Here is a 15,844-nt window from a genome sequence, read left to right as displayed (position 1 = left end):
CCCCCAACCCACCGCCCTCCCACAGCCAAGCAGGGCGTCCAGGTCGTCCCAGGACAGGGAGCTGTGGGGAGACGGGAGGCGTCCACACCAGGCGAGACACAACCAGGTGAGTCGCGGGGAGGCAGGTAGAGAAGCAGGCGGCCTCCCGCTCCCTCCGCCCGGACTCAGCCGGCTGTCCCTCCCTCGAGCCCCTGAGAGCGGGGAGCTCAGCAGGCTGCCTCTCTGAGCCTCAGACAGCCGCCAGGACGGCCCCGCCATCGCCGGGGAGCGGGGACGGAGGGGACGGAGGGGACGGAGGCCCCGAGGAGCCCTGTGCAGCCCGCGAGCCCCGCGCCCCGGCCCTCGAGGACAGCGCCCCGCAGGCCTCAGCGGACACGGCGGGCCAGGGCCGCGCCGCCGCCCGGAAGGCTGTCCAGGACCCGTGCCCGGGCTCAGGGCGCGTCTCCCCTCGGAGCGGCCCTCCCGCCCCGCTGCGGCCCTGCCCGCCGTCCTCCGAGGGCCTCCTCGTCTCCGCGGAGCCCCGTCAAAGCGCTCCCGCCCGGGCTCCCCGCGGAAGCGACGCCCGGACCCCGGGGCCTCGCGGGCCAGGGCGGCACAGACCGCCAGACGCGGCGCGCGTTGGACCGGCCGCCCCCGCCCAGGAGGGACGAGGCCTGGACGGGACAGCCCCGCGCGCACTGGGCTGAGGGGAACCGGATCGTCGCGGACGCCCGCGAGGCCCCAGCTTGCCGGCTCTCCGCGTCAGGCACGCCCCTCACGCCGGTCTGAACTTGCAGCCCCTTTCACCGGCTCCACACGGTGGCACCGCCACGCCTGACGCGGACGTCTGGGGCTTCCCCATTGGCTCAGGGGCGGGGGGCGGAGCGAGTGAGGAGGCGGGGCGAGCGGGGAGGCGCGGAGACAGAGGAGCCGGGGTTGCAGCCTGCAGCCTCACAGGGGAAGGCCAGAGAGCATAAGTCTGAGTGACAGGCAGAGCGGGGAGGCGGTGCGAGGGGGGGGCGTGGCGAGCAGGGGGCGTGGCCACAGAGGAGGCGGGGCAGTCGAGCCGCCCTGAGTGGGGAGACGGCAGGAGCGCGAGGAGCAGTGTGAGCGGAGAGGCTGTGCCAGCTCGGGAGCACAGCGTGTTGGGAGGCGTGGCCAACAGGACGGCCCCCGTGGGAGCGGAGCCCAGGCTGGCCAACTGCCTGCTCACAAACGCCTGGAGCCGCGCCCCTCCTGCCCGCTGCATGCTGGGAAATGGAGTCTTTTTTTTACTGGAAACAGAAGCTGCGTGTCTCTGCCCCTTGGCCTTTGGGAAATGTGGTCCACAGTCGGACCTTCGGATCAGATGCCACAGCCCTCCATGCCAGAAAATCCCAAATGAACGTGTTAGGTCATTGATAACTCTATGTTTAATTTTTTCTAAACAAAATTCACCTTGAGGTGGAAAGTGGCTCCAAAAGTTGAGTTTCGTCACCCAAAATAACTGCAATATTTTCCGTATTCTGCCTGCAGGAACCAAAACACACTTGTTTGGGTAGGTTTCCCAGGTTTTCCCTGTAAATCGAGATGAGGCAGTAGGTACAGTCCCGGACAAAGACAGAAGAAAAGAGACAAATCCATTTCCGGCATCCATGGCCTCTGACTCTGTCTTGACCCTGAAACAGAGGTTTTCAGCATATTGCTACTTAGGAAGACAGAGGCTCGACACAGGAATGTGAACAGCAACAACCAGAGAAAGCTTTGTGTGCTCGCCCCTGAGGGCTTCCTCAGGGGCCCCATCTGTTCTTAGATTTTTCCTAGGTAGGAGCCATCCTTCTTTGTCTCTTTGTATGCTCTGGGACTTTTGGCAGAAAACTTACCATTTGGAATATTATGACGTGACAACTAGGGAAATCAGGTTCTCCCCCTCCCCAGCGTTTCTGGGGGATGCTGACTGCAATCGATGGTGATACTTTCTTTGGGGGATATTCTGATCCAACCCTGAAAGTTCTGTAGTGTTTGTCATGTGTGGCCACTGAACACTTGGATCTGTTAGCCTAAGGATCTTCTAGAGATCCTGAGTTCAGTGGGTCTTCGGATGTCCTCCTGGGGAAACAGGGCGAGGGAACACTGTATGTGACAGGGAGAGCGACTGTCTGCTTTGGTGTAGAGAAAGAGCGTGGCAGACTGCATCCAGTTCTCCTTTCATTCTGGCACACAGAAGACTAGGTTTCCTAGCCCTCTTGGTTTTCGAATGGACGTGTGGCTACTTCTGCCCAAGGCATCACTTTTAGGCCAAAGGAGAAAGGAGGGTGTGTAAGGCCCCAGGTGCTCTTTGTGTCCTTCAGTGGCAATGGAAGAAGGCGTGATTTCAGATGGTGTAGCAACAAGGTCATAGGGTCTCCATCAGCCTTGCCCAACGAGACTTGGGAAGCAGGGTTCCCTTCACCCCGGCGACCAATGTTTGATGTAAATCTGAGGAGAAATACATCTTGAGTCATGGATTTCTTAATCATTGCATTTAATTTCTTACCAGAGCATTACCTAAGGTTGTCCTGAAGATTACGATGACCTACCCTCTCAGATTGTCTAAAGGGTGATTCTCCCAAAGCAGAATTTCCAGAATCTCATATTGCTATGGTCAGAAGTCGTGTCTGCTGATGGCTGCTTGTCACATATCAGGGCCCTGCCAAGAGACTCTAAGTCTGATGGGGAGTATTGCATGTGGAAAGTGTATGGAACTGTTCTGGAGAGATATCCCTATGGGAAGGTAGCAAAGCAGAGATGGTCGCAGGAGAAGCTGAAGCCCAAGCCTGCTGCCACTGGGTCTCAGCCAACCCTCAGGGATCTCTGGAGCTGGGACGGCCCTTTGGTGTTGTCCCAAATTGAGACAAGGGGACCAGGCTTCTTACTCTCTTGTCTGCCAGACATGGGCCCCTGGCTGTCCCTGGAGAGGGCTGCATCCTCTGATTAGGCACTTCCCTATGCTGTGGGAATGTCCTGTGAGGGAAAGAGCTGTGAGATGTCCTCAGCCAATATTCCCAGGAGCTGTGGGGTGGATGCCTTGGCCTTGAGCATGAGTCTGGGCTGAGTCTCAATGTTTCAACGGCACTTCTCCTTCACCGTGGTCTTCCTTCCCAACCCAGTTAACAAACTCCCCATGGGAGGAGGTCCCTGGGAGGACTTATGTAGAGCTCTGCCTTTCCCTGTGATTGGCTGAGAGAAAGGCATGGGGGAAGACCAGAATCTCTCTCTCCAGCATTCAGACCCTCTTACCTGGGGGCTTCTGGAGAGCTCCAGAAGGGTTCCGACCTCGGCTGACACTGCTGAAGTTGTTCCTGTAACAGTGGCCACGGATTTGCTGTAGTCCGGCGCTTATAGTTAGGGAGAGTCCGATTCCCTCCACAGAGCCAGAACAGTGTGCTCTCCAAGGTCTTGGCATCACAGGGACAGGCCTGGTAGACATCGAAACCCAGGGGCAGGTTGGCAAGTCGAGGGGCGTTCTCGTTGGTCTCCTCAAGGGTGAAAGAAAGGCCAGTCTATGCTGGTAATTCTTCCAGACACACCTAAGCCAGGGGGCAGCATTCAGGAGAATGGTCGAGTCATGCCATTCAGGGACAAATCCTAAGCCAAGCCTAGAGAAAGGCAGGGTTCTGGACTCAGGTTACCCGTCCAGAGATGCTCCTGTTTTGGCAGATAGAGGGGGTGTGAACATGGTTCCCGGGGCTCTAGAACCCCCTGGCATGGCTCTCTCACTGTGATGAGGCAAATCATGTCCAAATCAGCAAGACGGGTATTCAGGGCACTGTGAGTGGGGGGAGACGGCATTAGGCTGGATGGTATGGCTGTCAACTGGACATATTTTTTGTTAGCTCCCATAAATGGAAGATGCATCTGTGCATGGACCACACAGCAAGAAGTTCTCGAGGTCCGTGAGTGAGGAGTACAAACGCCATCTCATCGACCACTTTGGAAAGACTGAGTTGAATCCCAAAGTGGCCTTGTTTTCGCTTGCACTGGAAGCCAAGATGCAAGCATCCATCCCCACCTTAGACCTGGAATAGTTTAAATGGCACCCAGCTTACCAGTTCCTCAAACATTTTGAGCATTTCCTGCCAATACCATATTCACCTGAGGCATTTCAAGGGACTCACATTGTTACTTTCTCTTCCCCTAAGTCAGCTCCTAGGAAGCCAGTTTTGGTAACTTCTGTGTGCCTTGAACAAGAAACATTTCATCCAGATTTGCTAATTTCTTTCCTCGTGGACTTCCACAACCTACTTCCAATTTGGAAACCCAAAGATGGGATGAATGGTGCCTCCTGTGTCCACAGCTGTACTCCCACAACAAACTAAATATTGCTACCTGCCGGGTCGGCTCTCAGGAGCACCCCAGTCCCGGAGGAGACTCTCTTGGGACACCCATGCCTTCATCCCAGCCCTGGGCTAGCCCTGGGACCTGCCACAACTCTTTCTCCTCCGAGGGACTGGACAGCCTTCCCCACCTTCCTCTGGCAAGTCTCTTTGCTGGGTGGCTGTGCCGCATCAGCAAAGACCTGGGCTGCCGGGGACCAGGATTGATCCTCAGCTTCCTGCTGTGCTGAGACAGCCTCCCTGGCAGAGCCCAGCCTGCCTGTGTCTGAATGACACTTGCAGCCACCAGGAAGGAGGGGATAACTCAGAAGTGCCAAGCGCTTCACCCTGCCCTTGTCTTTCAGGCTCTTTCCAAGGTACGACATTGCAAAGGGTGGGTGGTCACGCTTTCGCTCCTGCTTCTGGACCCGGTGCTCCTGTTGAGCTCAGAGCAGTGTCTGTTTAGCACCCAGATGGGAAGCATTTCAGCATTTCCCTTGGTAAGGCTGTGTCCACGCACATCCACAGATCATCAGGTTGCTGACATTCTCCGCGGGACCCCCAACTCACACCCTTCTTAGGCCTCCTCTTTCAAAGCTCCCAACAGGAAAGGCACACATCCCCATGACAGAACCACAGCACAAGACTGTGGAAAGAACACAGCCAGCCGAGGGGCTGCACACTTGCTGGGCTCAGGCACAGCAACGACTTTAGGAAAACCACTAAAAATACTCCAGATTGTGTAAATTTGGGACTGTCCGACACCACGGGCCTGGGAAGCACACAGGCCCAGAAGTCACCCTTGGCAGCAGGGAGACTGTAGGGTCATTCCTGGTCAGGATGATGATGAGAAAGGCTGGGGGCATCTAGGGAATTTCTGACCCAAGATACAATTGTATGCAGAAGTGCAGAGATGCTGAAAATCCTAGCTCACAGGGAGCACAAGGTTTATGGAGGGAGACCTGGCTGAGGCCCTAAAAGCTGCATCCCACAGCTTTCCCCTTGGATAGGCAACAAGCAGGAAATGGTATTCGGAGTCAGGGACCAGAAGCCCAGGGGGATCCAGTCTAGGTCAGAGGTGAACAGGGAGCCCCTAGTGGGCCCGAGAAGGAAGAGTCCTGCCTGCCCATGGTCCATGTCCACAGGACCTTCCTCTGGCCTCGTCCTCTCTATGTGCACGTTTTGAGCTTTTGACGGTATTTTCCCCACTTAGAGCTGAAGCCATTGCGGAGACTGAATCAGAAAACAAGGTCCTAATCTGTGTGCAAGAGAAACCGGGAAAATGTTCCCTCTTCCGGCAGAGTGTCGAAAGGCAGCCACTGTCCTGGGCAGGACGTGTGCTAGGGACAGGCACGTGCTAGCTTGACAGACACGCCCAGCTTAGTGGTTGTGGCTCTGCCTGAGAAAACGCCTCCAACCGCTTAGTCCCAAGAGGTCGGAGGGGCCCTCTCTGCTCCTGGACAAGGTGAACCACACTGCAATGATCCTGTCCTCGGCGGGAGGGGCACTTGGGCACGTCCTTCAGTAGCCAGGGAGGGGACTGGCACTTCTCCCTTCTCCACATAAACTGAGCCGCTCACTCTGGGAGATTTCTAAATTCGAGGAGGAATGTGAGTTTCTGGATCTGGTTTCCATGAGCGCTGCGAGCGAAAGACTCACACCTCCACTCCCAGGATTAGAAAGAAGCAACAATTTAATATAATACTCAAACGGAGCATTTACCATTGACAACAAAATATGGCCCCGCCAAATAGGGAAATAGGTGCTGGGCAAAAGGGGGGAGGGGGAAGAGGGGTTGGTGCCTTCCCTCGTGGCCAACAGGGGACCCCAAGAAACGGATCACAAAGTTCTCCTCATCAGAATCAGGGGAGGTGGCCCTGTGCACCCTGAGTATCAACGCTGTGTCCCCGCTGTAGCTCAGCTGGTCTCAGGAGGGTCATCGACCACCACCACTGGGCCCTTGGTTGGGGGTCTGGTGTCTGGAGAAAGAGAGGCATTTCCTGAGCGGCCTGCCCTGGAACCACAGTGCACACCCCATCCCGGCCCCCACTGCACTCTGTGCTCCAGCCCTGTGCTCAGTGCTCAGTCAGCCAACAGCACCCCATCTGTCCCTGACACAGGGGCTGATATTTAGCGTCACCCACTTCACAGAGGAGGAAACCAGTCCCAGAAACGTGAGTGCAATCGCCCAGGACGGGACTGCTCAGCAGTGGAGCTGGAACCCAGGGCCAGCTGTCTGCCTCCCCAGGCCCACGCTCAGCCTGAATGTTTCCTGAGCCCATGGTTTCAGCCACTGCCGGTCTGGACACTCACTCTGGCCTGAGCGGTTCTTCTTGCCTTTGAAGAAGAGTCGAATCTTTCTGACCCAGTGGTATCGGGGCTCCAGCTGGCAGGACAGGCTGTAGCTACGGGACAGAGCGGAGCTGGGAGCTCTCAGGAGCCACACATCACATGTGCGTCCTGGAGCCTGCCAGCAGCTGGGGTCGAAGGGCCCCAGGGGTCGCCATGCAGTCAGATCAGGGGCTGACCATGGAGCAACGGCCATGGGCTCTGGAGCTGGTCAGCAGAGAGAGGCTGCCCTGCCCTCCCCCAACTCCTGACCCGACTCACCTCTCCTCCTTGCTCAGGGGCTCCACGGCCTGGAACCAGGCCCCAAAGTGCTCGTCGGGCTGCACGGTGTACAGATTTGCAGCCTCCTGGAGCAGCTCGATCTCGTCCATCAGTTTGAATTGCTAGGACAGAGCAAGCACAGGATGCCCACAGGGCCTGAGTGGGGGACCCTGCAGGGCTCGTGGAGGGGGTGAGGAAGGGGGCAAGGGGCCAGTCTGGGGCCTTTGCCCACTTGGGAGCCCTCCCTCCCTGCGATTCCAGTCAGGGCTTGCCTGCTCTCACACTTGGCCCAAAATAGCTCCTCCTCCAGGAAGGAGTCTTTGATGCCAGCCCTTCCCCCACCCGCCAATGCCATAGGATCCCTAGCTCTGTATATCGAAGTGGGCAAATAAATGTTCCACCCTGGGGATTGGGCCAGAGGGGGTCCTGCCCACTGCTGGGGGGGGGTCTCTGATTTCCAACCCCCACCCTCCCCACCGGGAGGCCGCAGCCGCTTACCTCATTCCATTTCCGACAGTTGAGCACATTGCCCTGGAAAGCAGACAGCCGCAGTCCATCAGAAACAGCCCCCTGGGGCCAGCACTAGCCCCCGTCCACACCTCTTGCAATGTTGCACTACTGCCAGTGGGCAGGCCCATCCAGAGCCCGGACTTGGACCTGGGCCAGTCTCTGGGCTCCAGAGCAGGGGGCGCAGAGCAACTGAGGCAACAGACCTTGTGACCCAACCCTCTCTGATGACACGTGGGGAGACTCAGGCCTCAGGCAGGAAGGGACAGCTCAGCCTCTGATGTGCTTCCTGACTGGGAGGGGCCCGACTTCTCTTCCCTCACTGGCAGGGCCAGAAGGAGACGCTGAGTCCAGCTCAGACACCACCTCCTGCGGCCACACAGTCAGGCAGCTCTGAGCCTCATCAGCCCAGGGAACCTGGACGGTGGCTTATGCAGAGGCTGCATCACCCACTGGGGAGATGGGCCTGACACCCCAACTCCCACACGAGGCTGGAGGCCCTGCTGAGAGGACCTTGGCCAAACGCAGAGAGCTCAGGGCTCAGGACAGGACTCTCTCCTCCCCACCCTCAGGAGCCTGAGCCCCCGGACCCACCTCCGGGCTCACTCACCTCCACATAATCCTCCATCGTAGCGTCCAGCAGCTCCAGGGAACGGAAGAACGTCACCAGGGAGGGGATGACACCCTGTGCCGCCATCGGGATGGGCATGGCGATGAGCTCCCGCTCTCAGGTGCCCCCATGAACCTTCCCCTGAAACCCCTCAGCCCAGCCTCCTGCCCACCCCACGCTCCCACACAGAGCAGCCTAGGATCCTCGGGACACCCCAACACACACAATTCCCTCCCCCGCTCCCCCCCAGGAACACCAAACTCCATCAGTCAAGTCCCAGGGCTGGCTGTTGGCCCCTCCCAGGGGCAGTGGCCCCTGCCCTTCCCCACCCCAAATCTGCCCTGCTGCCAGCCCTTCCAGGCCTCCTCCTGCTCACTGCCACTGCAGGCCCGTCATGCTTGGCAGCCACAGCAGATTCGCCTGAGGAGGAAGGCCCCTCTCCTGAGGGAGGTCTCCAGCTGGGAGGGGGAGCCCCCTCTCCTCTGACTCCTAGGCCCCTCCCCCACAGTCACCCTCACCTGCTGCCGCTGCCTCTCCTGGGCTCCCTGGCGGGCCCTCTCTGCAGTCTTTAACATGGAGGTCGCCTCCTGTCGGGGTCGAGGACAGGGTCAGTGCGCCCATACTCCCCTCCGCATGTCCCCCAAGGCCCCTGATCTCAGACCCTGGCCATCGGCTCCAGTCCCCTGCTGCCTCTGCTGCTCCCACCTCCAGGGTGCTCTGATTCTAGACCAGTCCCAGCTCCAGGACTCAGTCCTGTGTGACCTTGAGCCTGCCCAGGCCTCCCTGGCCCTCTTTCCTCAGCTGAAAAGTGTGAGGAGAACGTCACCTGCTTCCAGGAGTCTCCTGAGCACTCAGAGTCATCTGCGTGTCATCACTGCTCTCCCCTCACCTCTCGAGGAGGAGCCGGCACAAATCTCCTTGCGTTCCTGTCCTCCCTTGGATGGTAGCACCCCGCTGGGAGGCCTGCACCGCTGATCATTTCCCTCCACTTCCCAGAGGAGGAGACGGAGGCCCCCAGAGGGGCAGTGACTGGCTCAAGGACCCACTGGGAGAGGCTGCTCCCCGTGCCAGCTACAGGCCCTTTCCCCGCTGCCTTCACCCCAGCCCTGGCTCCAAATCTGACCAAGGCCCCGACCTCTGGACTCCAGGGGTGCGTCCAGACCCCAGCTGAACAGATAGGGAGGGGGAGGGCAGGGTGTCTTGGGGGACCTGGCCGAGTGGCCCCGGCCTGCCCCACCCTCACGGGGCTCTGTGACCCCCAGCCTGGGCCGAGCCTTGCCATAGCCTCACCTCCTAGGATCCCCTCGGGATGCTCCCCTCCCCTCTCCTTCTGGCCTCCTTCCAGATCTCCAGCCTCCAGGTTACCTGCACTAGCAGCTCCCTGCTCACGCGTTTCTCTCTCCTGACCCACTTCTTCCAGGTTCGGGAACTCTCCCTGCGGGGTGGGGAAAGAAAGCAAGAAAAACTGTGGGATGCTTGAAGGCAAGTCCCATTTATTTGAGAACCCAGCAGATCCAAACTGCCTGGGGCCTGGATGAGGGATTTTGCTGGGGTGTTCTGAGCTCTAAGGTCCCCATGGGACTGCGGAGGGGCCTCTCCTCTTGTCCCTTGGGGCCTCCATTCCCAGATGTCCCAAACAGATCTCTTTGGAACAGTGTTGGTTTCAGCTGCATAGAGGCTTCTGTTGCTGCAAAGGAAACACCTGACAATCTCCACCTGGGCTCAAGCCAGGATCTGGTCTGGAAGGAAATGAATCCCTGGGACGGAACTGCTGGCCTAAGGGCGCTGAGAGACTCAGAGACCCAGCACCCAGGTCAGTCCCTGTGCCCGGCGTTCGCTGTCTCCCAGATGGTCTCAGCTGACTTTGGGGGACATGCCGGCCCAAATCAGGCTGCCTGGGCCACCTCACCCTCATGGTGCTTGGCTGGAGAGCAGACCACCCACTACCCACCTGGAAACTTGTCCCCAGGTGTCTTGGAGACGGGCAATGGCAGGGCTCTGCAGGGCAGAAAGGATTGTGTGGAGGGAACAGAAGTTCCCGAGGCCTCGGCACTCCTCGGGAAGCGAAGAGATGGAGCCGTGAGGGGGAGCTGAAGCTCTGCTGCCTCTGGTTTCTGTCCCCTCATGGACTTCCCCTGTCCTGGAGGAGACACATGCCCAGGGAAGCCAGGGAGGGCACACCTGCCACCCGACGAGTAACACTGCCAGGCACAAGGATTTGTAGTTCAACACAAGGAAGGAAGTGAGCTGGTCCCCACTGGGACCTCAAGTCAAGGTTAACGTGGCCCTGGCATGAGGGTCAAGGGACAGTCCAGGGACTAAGACCCCAGACTTCAATCCTGAGAGCTGAGAAACAAGAGGCAATTCCCACGCATCCAGACAGGGCGTGCCAAGGCTTACCTCAGCCACCCTGATCCACAGCTCAACCACCCTGGCCCTGTCCTGCGCTGTCATGCTCGCGTCCCCAAGGCAGGTGACGAGGATGCAATTGGCCACGGTGTTGTCGTGCATCACAGTGTCACGGACGGTGGGTGCCAGGGACTCGCGTTCCCTGTTGTCGCGCTCCGACCAGATGGAGCCGAGGCAGTGGGCGGGCACCAACGTCTTGAACAGCTCCTGCAGAAGATGCGGAGTGTCACCCGGTCCTGCCGCACCCCAGCTCGGCGTCCACAGTCCCCCATAGGCCCAGCAGGGTGAGATCAGAACTGGAGCTCAGGACGCAGAGCATGTGGCCTGAGGCTTGTGGGAGTCCCTGGGTTTTGTCTGTGTCCACTGAATGCACCCAGTCCAGGATGACCCCGGACACAGTACTGTGGGGAAGGAAGGGGACATTTGCTCCCAGCCCCGTCTCACTTCCTCCAAGCTCCAGAAGGCAGCCCACACATGCCCACCAGAAGGGCCATCATCCACCCATCCCAGTGCCCCTCGGGTCCCACTCCCCATTCCCAAGCACATTCCCCCTGAGGCAGGGACAACCCCCGGCTTTGTTTGACTGTCTCCACTGGAGTCAATACACATCACCTTCCTGCTAAGTGCTGAGGCTGTCCGGGCCACCTGCGCAGATGGGGGTCCACCCAAGGACCTGGCAGCACTTCAGTGAGTGCCCATCCCCCACCAAAGGGCCAGACTCTGCCCACCTTCCACTCTCTCCCACCTCATTCATCGGCACAGCCACCCTGTACAGCAGGTGCTCTGACTGTCCGTCTCTACTGTCCCCTGTTCGCTAGGGGACAGCGAAGGCTTGGGGAGAAAGAAAGCTGCCCAGGTCACAGTGTTGATAAGGGAGGGAGCAGGGATTTGGACCCAGATCATCGGAATCCCGAGCAGGGAATGGCAGGTGTGGGGCGGCTCATGGCACCGGGAAGGCAGGGGCCACCCGCCCCGCGAGCTCCTCTGCTCATCGCAGCCATCCTCGTCAGCTGCTCTGCCACCAGCTGGGGAGGGAAGTCCAAGATGTTCAGCTTCTCCTCCCGCAGCTGGTCCTCGGTGGTCACGGCCCAGGGGCAGCTGGGCTCTGGGGCTGCCTCTAATGGTGGCCCTTGCTCTGGTCCTGGACTGGCCGACTCAGGGGCTGCTGCCTCCAGCTCTACCACACGTGGTGAGACTGGAGGTGCAGCTGGCTCCAGCCCGGGGGCTGGCACTGGCTCTGGCTCTGGAAGTGGCAGGAGCTTTGGAGCTGGCTCTGGAGCAGGATAAAGAGAAAGTTTCACCCACACACCTGACAGTTTCTGTGCCTTTCCAAAGATAGGAAGGGCTCCACTGCCTCTAAGGGAACGCTAGCCCATGAACCTCAACACAGACAGTCTTCCCAGACTCCAGTCCCCTCACCTTTCCGTTCGGCCTCAATGGCCTTGAGATGCTCCAGGTGGCCTGGCAGAAGGTAGGCATGGCCCTCCACGTGGGAGCCACCAAAGCTGACGTGCAGAGTGGCCAGCTGCAGGGTCCAACAGGGAAACCGCAGGGGCTCCCTGCAATCCTGCCCTTGGCCCAGCCAGGTTCCCAGCAGGAAATAGATAGCACTGCGTGGAGGCAGATGGGCCAGAGAGTCAGTGGCCTGGCCTTTCCTTAAACACCGTCCTCCCAAGGCACTCTTGTTAGCATCTGCGCCCCTTTGCCAGACCCTCCCCCTCCAGAGGAGGGCCCCATCCCAGCCCTGAGCCCTGGCTGGCTGTCCTGGCTGTGGCAGGCCTGCTCATCCAGCAGGCTGAACACAGAGTCTGTGAGAGTCTCTTGTTCCCACCGATACTCTCCTCCCCAAGGATCTGGACAGAGCCCACCCAAGCCCTGCATGAATGTGGGCCACTGGAATGAAGACTCCAGCAGATTTGGGAGCAGCTTGCTCACACACCTCCTACTATGGACCTGGCGGTGGTGCTCACAAGGTGTGGATGTGGAGAAAGGGAGGCAGGAGGGGCTGGGACTCTGCTGGGAGTGGGTCTCTTGGGGACAACGCAGCCCAGCCTCCCTTCCAATTCTCAAGGGGCCTGGGACCCATGCACAGCTCTCTTTGAGTCCAGTCCTGCCGGAGTGGAAGCCACCAGAACTCAGCCCTCCCATGGGGATCAAAAGATGGGTGAGATGCAGGGTTCTCCCAGGCCTGACCCGGCCACAGCCTCCATCCTCTCCCCGCACCCTGTTTGCTAGAGACAGGAGGCCCTCCTTCTCGACCCAAAGACCACTCACTTTGGGAGGTGGTCCTGTCCTCCAGCATCCCGCACGCAATGGGCCAAGCTGCCTCCATGTGTCCCAAAGGGGATGAGTGCATCGCCCGGGATGGAGGGTAGATGGGACCTGTGAATGCTGTCAAGTGTGACTGTCTGACTCTCAGATTAGAGGGGAGGGCCTGGGAGGCTGCCTGCTTCAGTCACTGAGTGACACTTAGTGTGTCCAGAAGTCCTGCTCAGAGTAGGTCCTTCATAGACATTGTTGAATGATCTCCAACCAGAACCACCCCGGGTGTCTGAGTGGGCCTGTGGCCCCTCTGTGGCCCTAGAGATCCCTAAGTGGCTACACCAAGGACAAGCACCAGGACCAGCTGGATGGCATCTCAAACTCCTTGACAGGGTGCTCTCCAGGTGCTTTTCCAAACTCAAAAAGCCACAAGCCAGTGAAGGGAGAGGAAGACTACTTTCCGTGGGGGACAGAGAAATAATCACCACCAGCAACCACAGCATGGCCCACCACCCTCTCTGCAGAGCCGGGCACCAGGGCAGCACCTGGAGGGCTGATCCCATTCATCCCTGGGAGAAGCCTAGCAAGTTCATCCTCTCCCACCCCACGTTTCAGAGGAGCCAACTCAGGCTCAGAGAGATGCGGTGACATTCCCAAGGCAAGACACACAGCTGGCAGTGGGCAGAGTCACCACCGTGCTGAGGAGGAGGCGGGCAATCACCTGGGAAACAGCTGGTCCAGCACCTGGTGGGCTGTGCTGGAGCCTGAGTAGCTGCAGAGGGAGGTGATGACACTGCAGAGGACTCTGCTGGGGAAGGCTGGCAGCACAGTCTCTGAGAGCCTCTGCATCATGCCTGCCCGGAGGGCACGCATCCTGCAGGCCTCAGTGACAGACAGAGTGGACTCATCTTCACTCTGGGTGGGACGAGGAGGGACACAGAGTCAGGGTCACCACTGCCAACCACCGGCGTTATCAGGGTCTGCAGCTGACCCAGGAACTCCTAGCCCCTCCCAGACGTGTGCGACAGGAGAGACAGGGGTCCCAACTCAGCAAAGTTCTGGGCTCTCAAAGCACAATCTGACTTTGGTCCTGCGAAGGATTCCACATTGATCTCCCTCAAGGCCATTTGCTCGCTGAGGGACAACAGACCTCCGTCTGTGCAGAGCACCAGCCCAGTGAATCCTCAACAGACACCCCTCTCTAGAGAGGAGAACAGAGGCTTAGGCATGCCAAGTGGCTTCTCTAGGTCCTGTGGCTCAGAACTGAGAACCGCCCAAAGTGAGGGCTGAGGGACATCCCCTGTAACTGCCTGAGGCTTCATCAGACCCTGACCTGGAGGGAAATGTTATGTGGCCACCTCACCCCTCCCAGGTCTGGAAACAGTGTACAGGGCAGTGACACGTTCTGAGAATCCCTTTGACTTTCAAACACGCTGATGGTTATTTCTTTTACATTAAAGGGAGTTTGGAGACCCTTGTTATCGAGGTTTCATTTTCCAAAAAAGGCAAAATTCAAAGATACTTAGGGCCTATTGGGAAGTGACAACGACATCAACGTTTTCTCTAATCTTCCTAGGAAAATGCAAAGAGTGCCCTCCTACCCTCCTATGCAGCTGGTGGGGAGGAGCGGAAGTCCAGATTCCTTTGGGAATGGGACTGTGGGACACTCATGGGGGACAGCCCTGTTAGGGTCCCAGGAGAACGGCAGTTTGAGGTTGGATTCTGGGCCGGCCCTGGTCATCTCAGGGGCCTGGGTGGGAAGACCCCTCCGTGCCCACTCTCACCTCAGAGCAGCCCTGGTTATTGATGGTGGCGCGGTGCAGCTGGTCCCTGTCCAGGGAGATGGAGTACCCGAAGCCATCCGTCAGCTCTTCCACCACCTCCTGCGTGCAGCTCTGCAAAGACAGTGCCCGAGAGCCGGGCCGGGAGGTCTGAGGGGCATGCCTCGACTTGGCCACAGGAGGAAACCCCAGCACAGATCAGGTACCGAGCAGCATCTGCATAGACCTCTAGCCAGGGAGGGAATGAGATGACACCTGGATGGCTCGGGACTAACCTATGGGTAGAGGAGCTTGGTTCCCAGCACCCACTCTCCCATCCTGCTAGCCACCACCTAGGCTGGGGACACGACACACTGCCAGGCTTCCAACACCGAGCAAATGGCTCCTGCCCAGGGTGGGTCCCCGCTCAGCACCGCCGTCCATCTCTCACTCCCCTCCGACACACAAGGAGGCTCAAATTGTTGTGCGGGTGGCATCCAGTTGTGGCCTAACCCGGTTGGCTTTCCCTGTGTTACCTGAGTGCTCCTCCTGCCAGTTGGACAGAGGCGGTGCAGGTGAGGGCCAAGCCAGTGTCTATAGTGACTGAAAAGGCTCTTTTTCTTGGCTTTCCTGAAGCCAGAGCCTCCACAACTCGGGAGACAGCAGGAGAACATCCTCTTGTCTTCAGTGTCGCCACTCAAGTGGGCTCAATAGGATGCTATGTCTAGAATGTGGGCGCCTGGAGACCAGTGTGCTAAATTCTGTTGGGGTCTGTCTCCAAGGAAGTGAGGTCACTTCCTCAAGTTTCCCTTACCTGGGCGCCTTCTTCAATCACACCCACCGAAAACCTCTCTGGGATCTTGGCTGCTCACCCTCCTTGCCCATGTCACCTCCAGAACTGTACACAAATAGCCAGCACAGATCCCAACACAGGACCTTGAGATGGAACCAGGGTTCCAGCTTGAGGACATGCAGCTGAGTTCCGACCTCTTTTTTCCTACAAGCTCTGTGTCCTGGAAACGCCAATGGGCCTCCCAGGGCCTCCTCAATCACCCAACCTGCACAATGGGGACGAGGCCAGAAATATCTCCCTCGGGACGTCCTCAGGTGTAGAAGAGACAATAGCAACAACACCTGTGGTCTGGTTTGCATGTGTCTGATGCACACACTTAGAGATGAAAGAATGACAAGAAGGGGTGGGATGTAGTGTGGAGTACCCCTCAAAACAGGACTGGGTTCCAGCTCTGTGACCTTGAGAAAGTCACTGCCCCTCTGGGCCTCATTTCCAGGTCTGCACCTTTAAGAGGTGGAAATTAGGGGAAATTCAGATACTTCCATTCACTGGCATGAAACCTTGCAAGGTCTCCTGTTTG

At 58.6% G+C, this 15,844-nt stretch overlaps 2 protein-coding genes across 2 annotated transcripts; both read right to left on the bottom strand.

Annotated features, from left to right (window-relative positions):
- Positions 1 to 5,968: 5,968 nt before the first annotated feature.
- Positions 5,969 to 9,955, bottom strand: LOC124234596 (ral guanine nucleotide dissociation stimulator-like). The gene is made up of 8 exons (XM_046651931.1): positions 9,945 to 9,955; positions 9,406 to 9,475; positions 8,559 to 8,627; positions 8,041 to 8,115; positions 7,422 to 7,454; positions 6,924 to 7,045; positions 6,627 to 6,718; positions 5,969 to 6,292 (listed from the first exon to the last, which is right to left on the bottom strand). The coding sequence occupies exons 1-8, from the start codon at positions 9,953 to 9,955 to the stop codon at positions 6,231 to 6,233; spliced, it is 534 nt and encodes a 177-aa protein (XP_046507887.1). The 3' UTR covers positions 5,969 to 6,230.
- A 1,393-nt stretch (positions 9,956 to 11,348) lies between these two features.
- On the bottom strand, positions 11,349 to 15,004 carry LOC124234595 (ral guanine nucleotide dissociation stimulator-like). Its single transcript, XM_046651930.1, has 4 exons — positions 14,496 to 15,004; positions 13,433 to 13,626; positions 11,869 to 12,059; positions 11,349 to 11,722 (listed from the first exon to the last, which is right to left on the bottom strand). Exons 2-4 carry the CDS (start codon positions 13,582 to 13,584, stop codon positions 11,349 to 11,351), a joined length of 717 nt encoding a protein of 238 aa, XP_046507886.1. The 5' UTR covers positions 13,585 to 13,626; positions 14,496 to 15,004.
- Positions 15,005 to 15,844: the final 840 nt, after the last annotated feature.

Source organism: Equus quagga, unplaced genomic scaffold (genome assembly GCF_021613505.1).
Source record: "Equus quagga isolate Etosha38 unplaced genomic scaffold, UCLA_HA_Equagga_1.0 947_RagTag, whole genome shotgun sequence".
Taxonomy (NCBI): Eukaryota; Metazoa; Chordata; class Mammalia; order Perissodactyla; family Equidae; genus Equus; species Equus quagga.
This window is presented reverse-complemented; position numbering and strand designations above follow the sequence as displayed.

Bases quoted from the DNA above. Each gene is read 5' to 3' on its own strand.
- LOC124234596 (XM_046651931.1), bottom strand. The intron at 8,628-9,405 runs GTAACCTGGAGG...CGACCCCGACAG, and splicing joins GCAGGGAGCTGCTAGTGCAG to GAGGCGACCTCCATGTTAAA. The intron at 6,293-6,626 runs GTGAGTGTCCAG...CTCTTTCTCCAG, and splicing joins GAAGAACCGCTCAGGCCAGA to ACACCAGACCCCCAACCAAG.
- LOC124234595 (XM_046651930.1), bottom strand. From the start codon at position 13,584: ATGCGTGCCCTCCGGGCAGGCATGATGCAGAGGCTCTCAGAGACTGTG. The intron at 12,060-13,432 runs GTGATTGCCCGC...GCCTCCACGCAG, and splicing joins CTGGACCAGCTGTTTCCCAG to TGCTATCTATTTCCTGCTGG. The intron at 11,723-11,868 runs GTGAGGGGACTG...ATCCTGCTCCAG, and splicing joins CATTGAGGCCGAACGGAAAG to AGCCAGCTCCAAAGCTCCTG.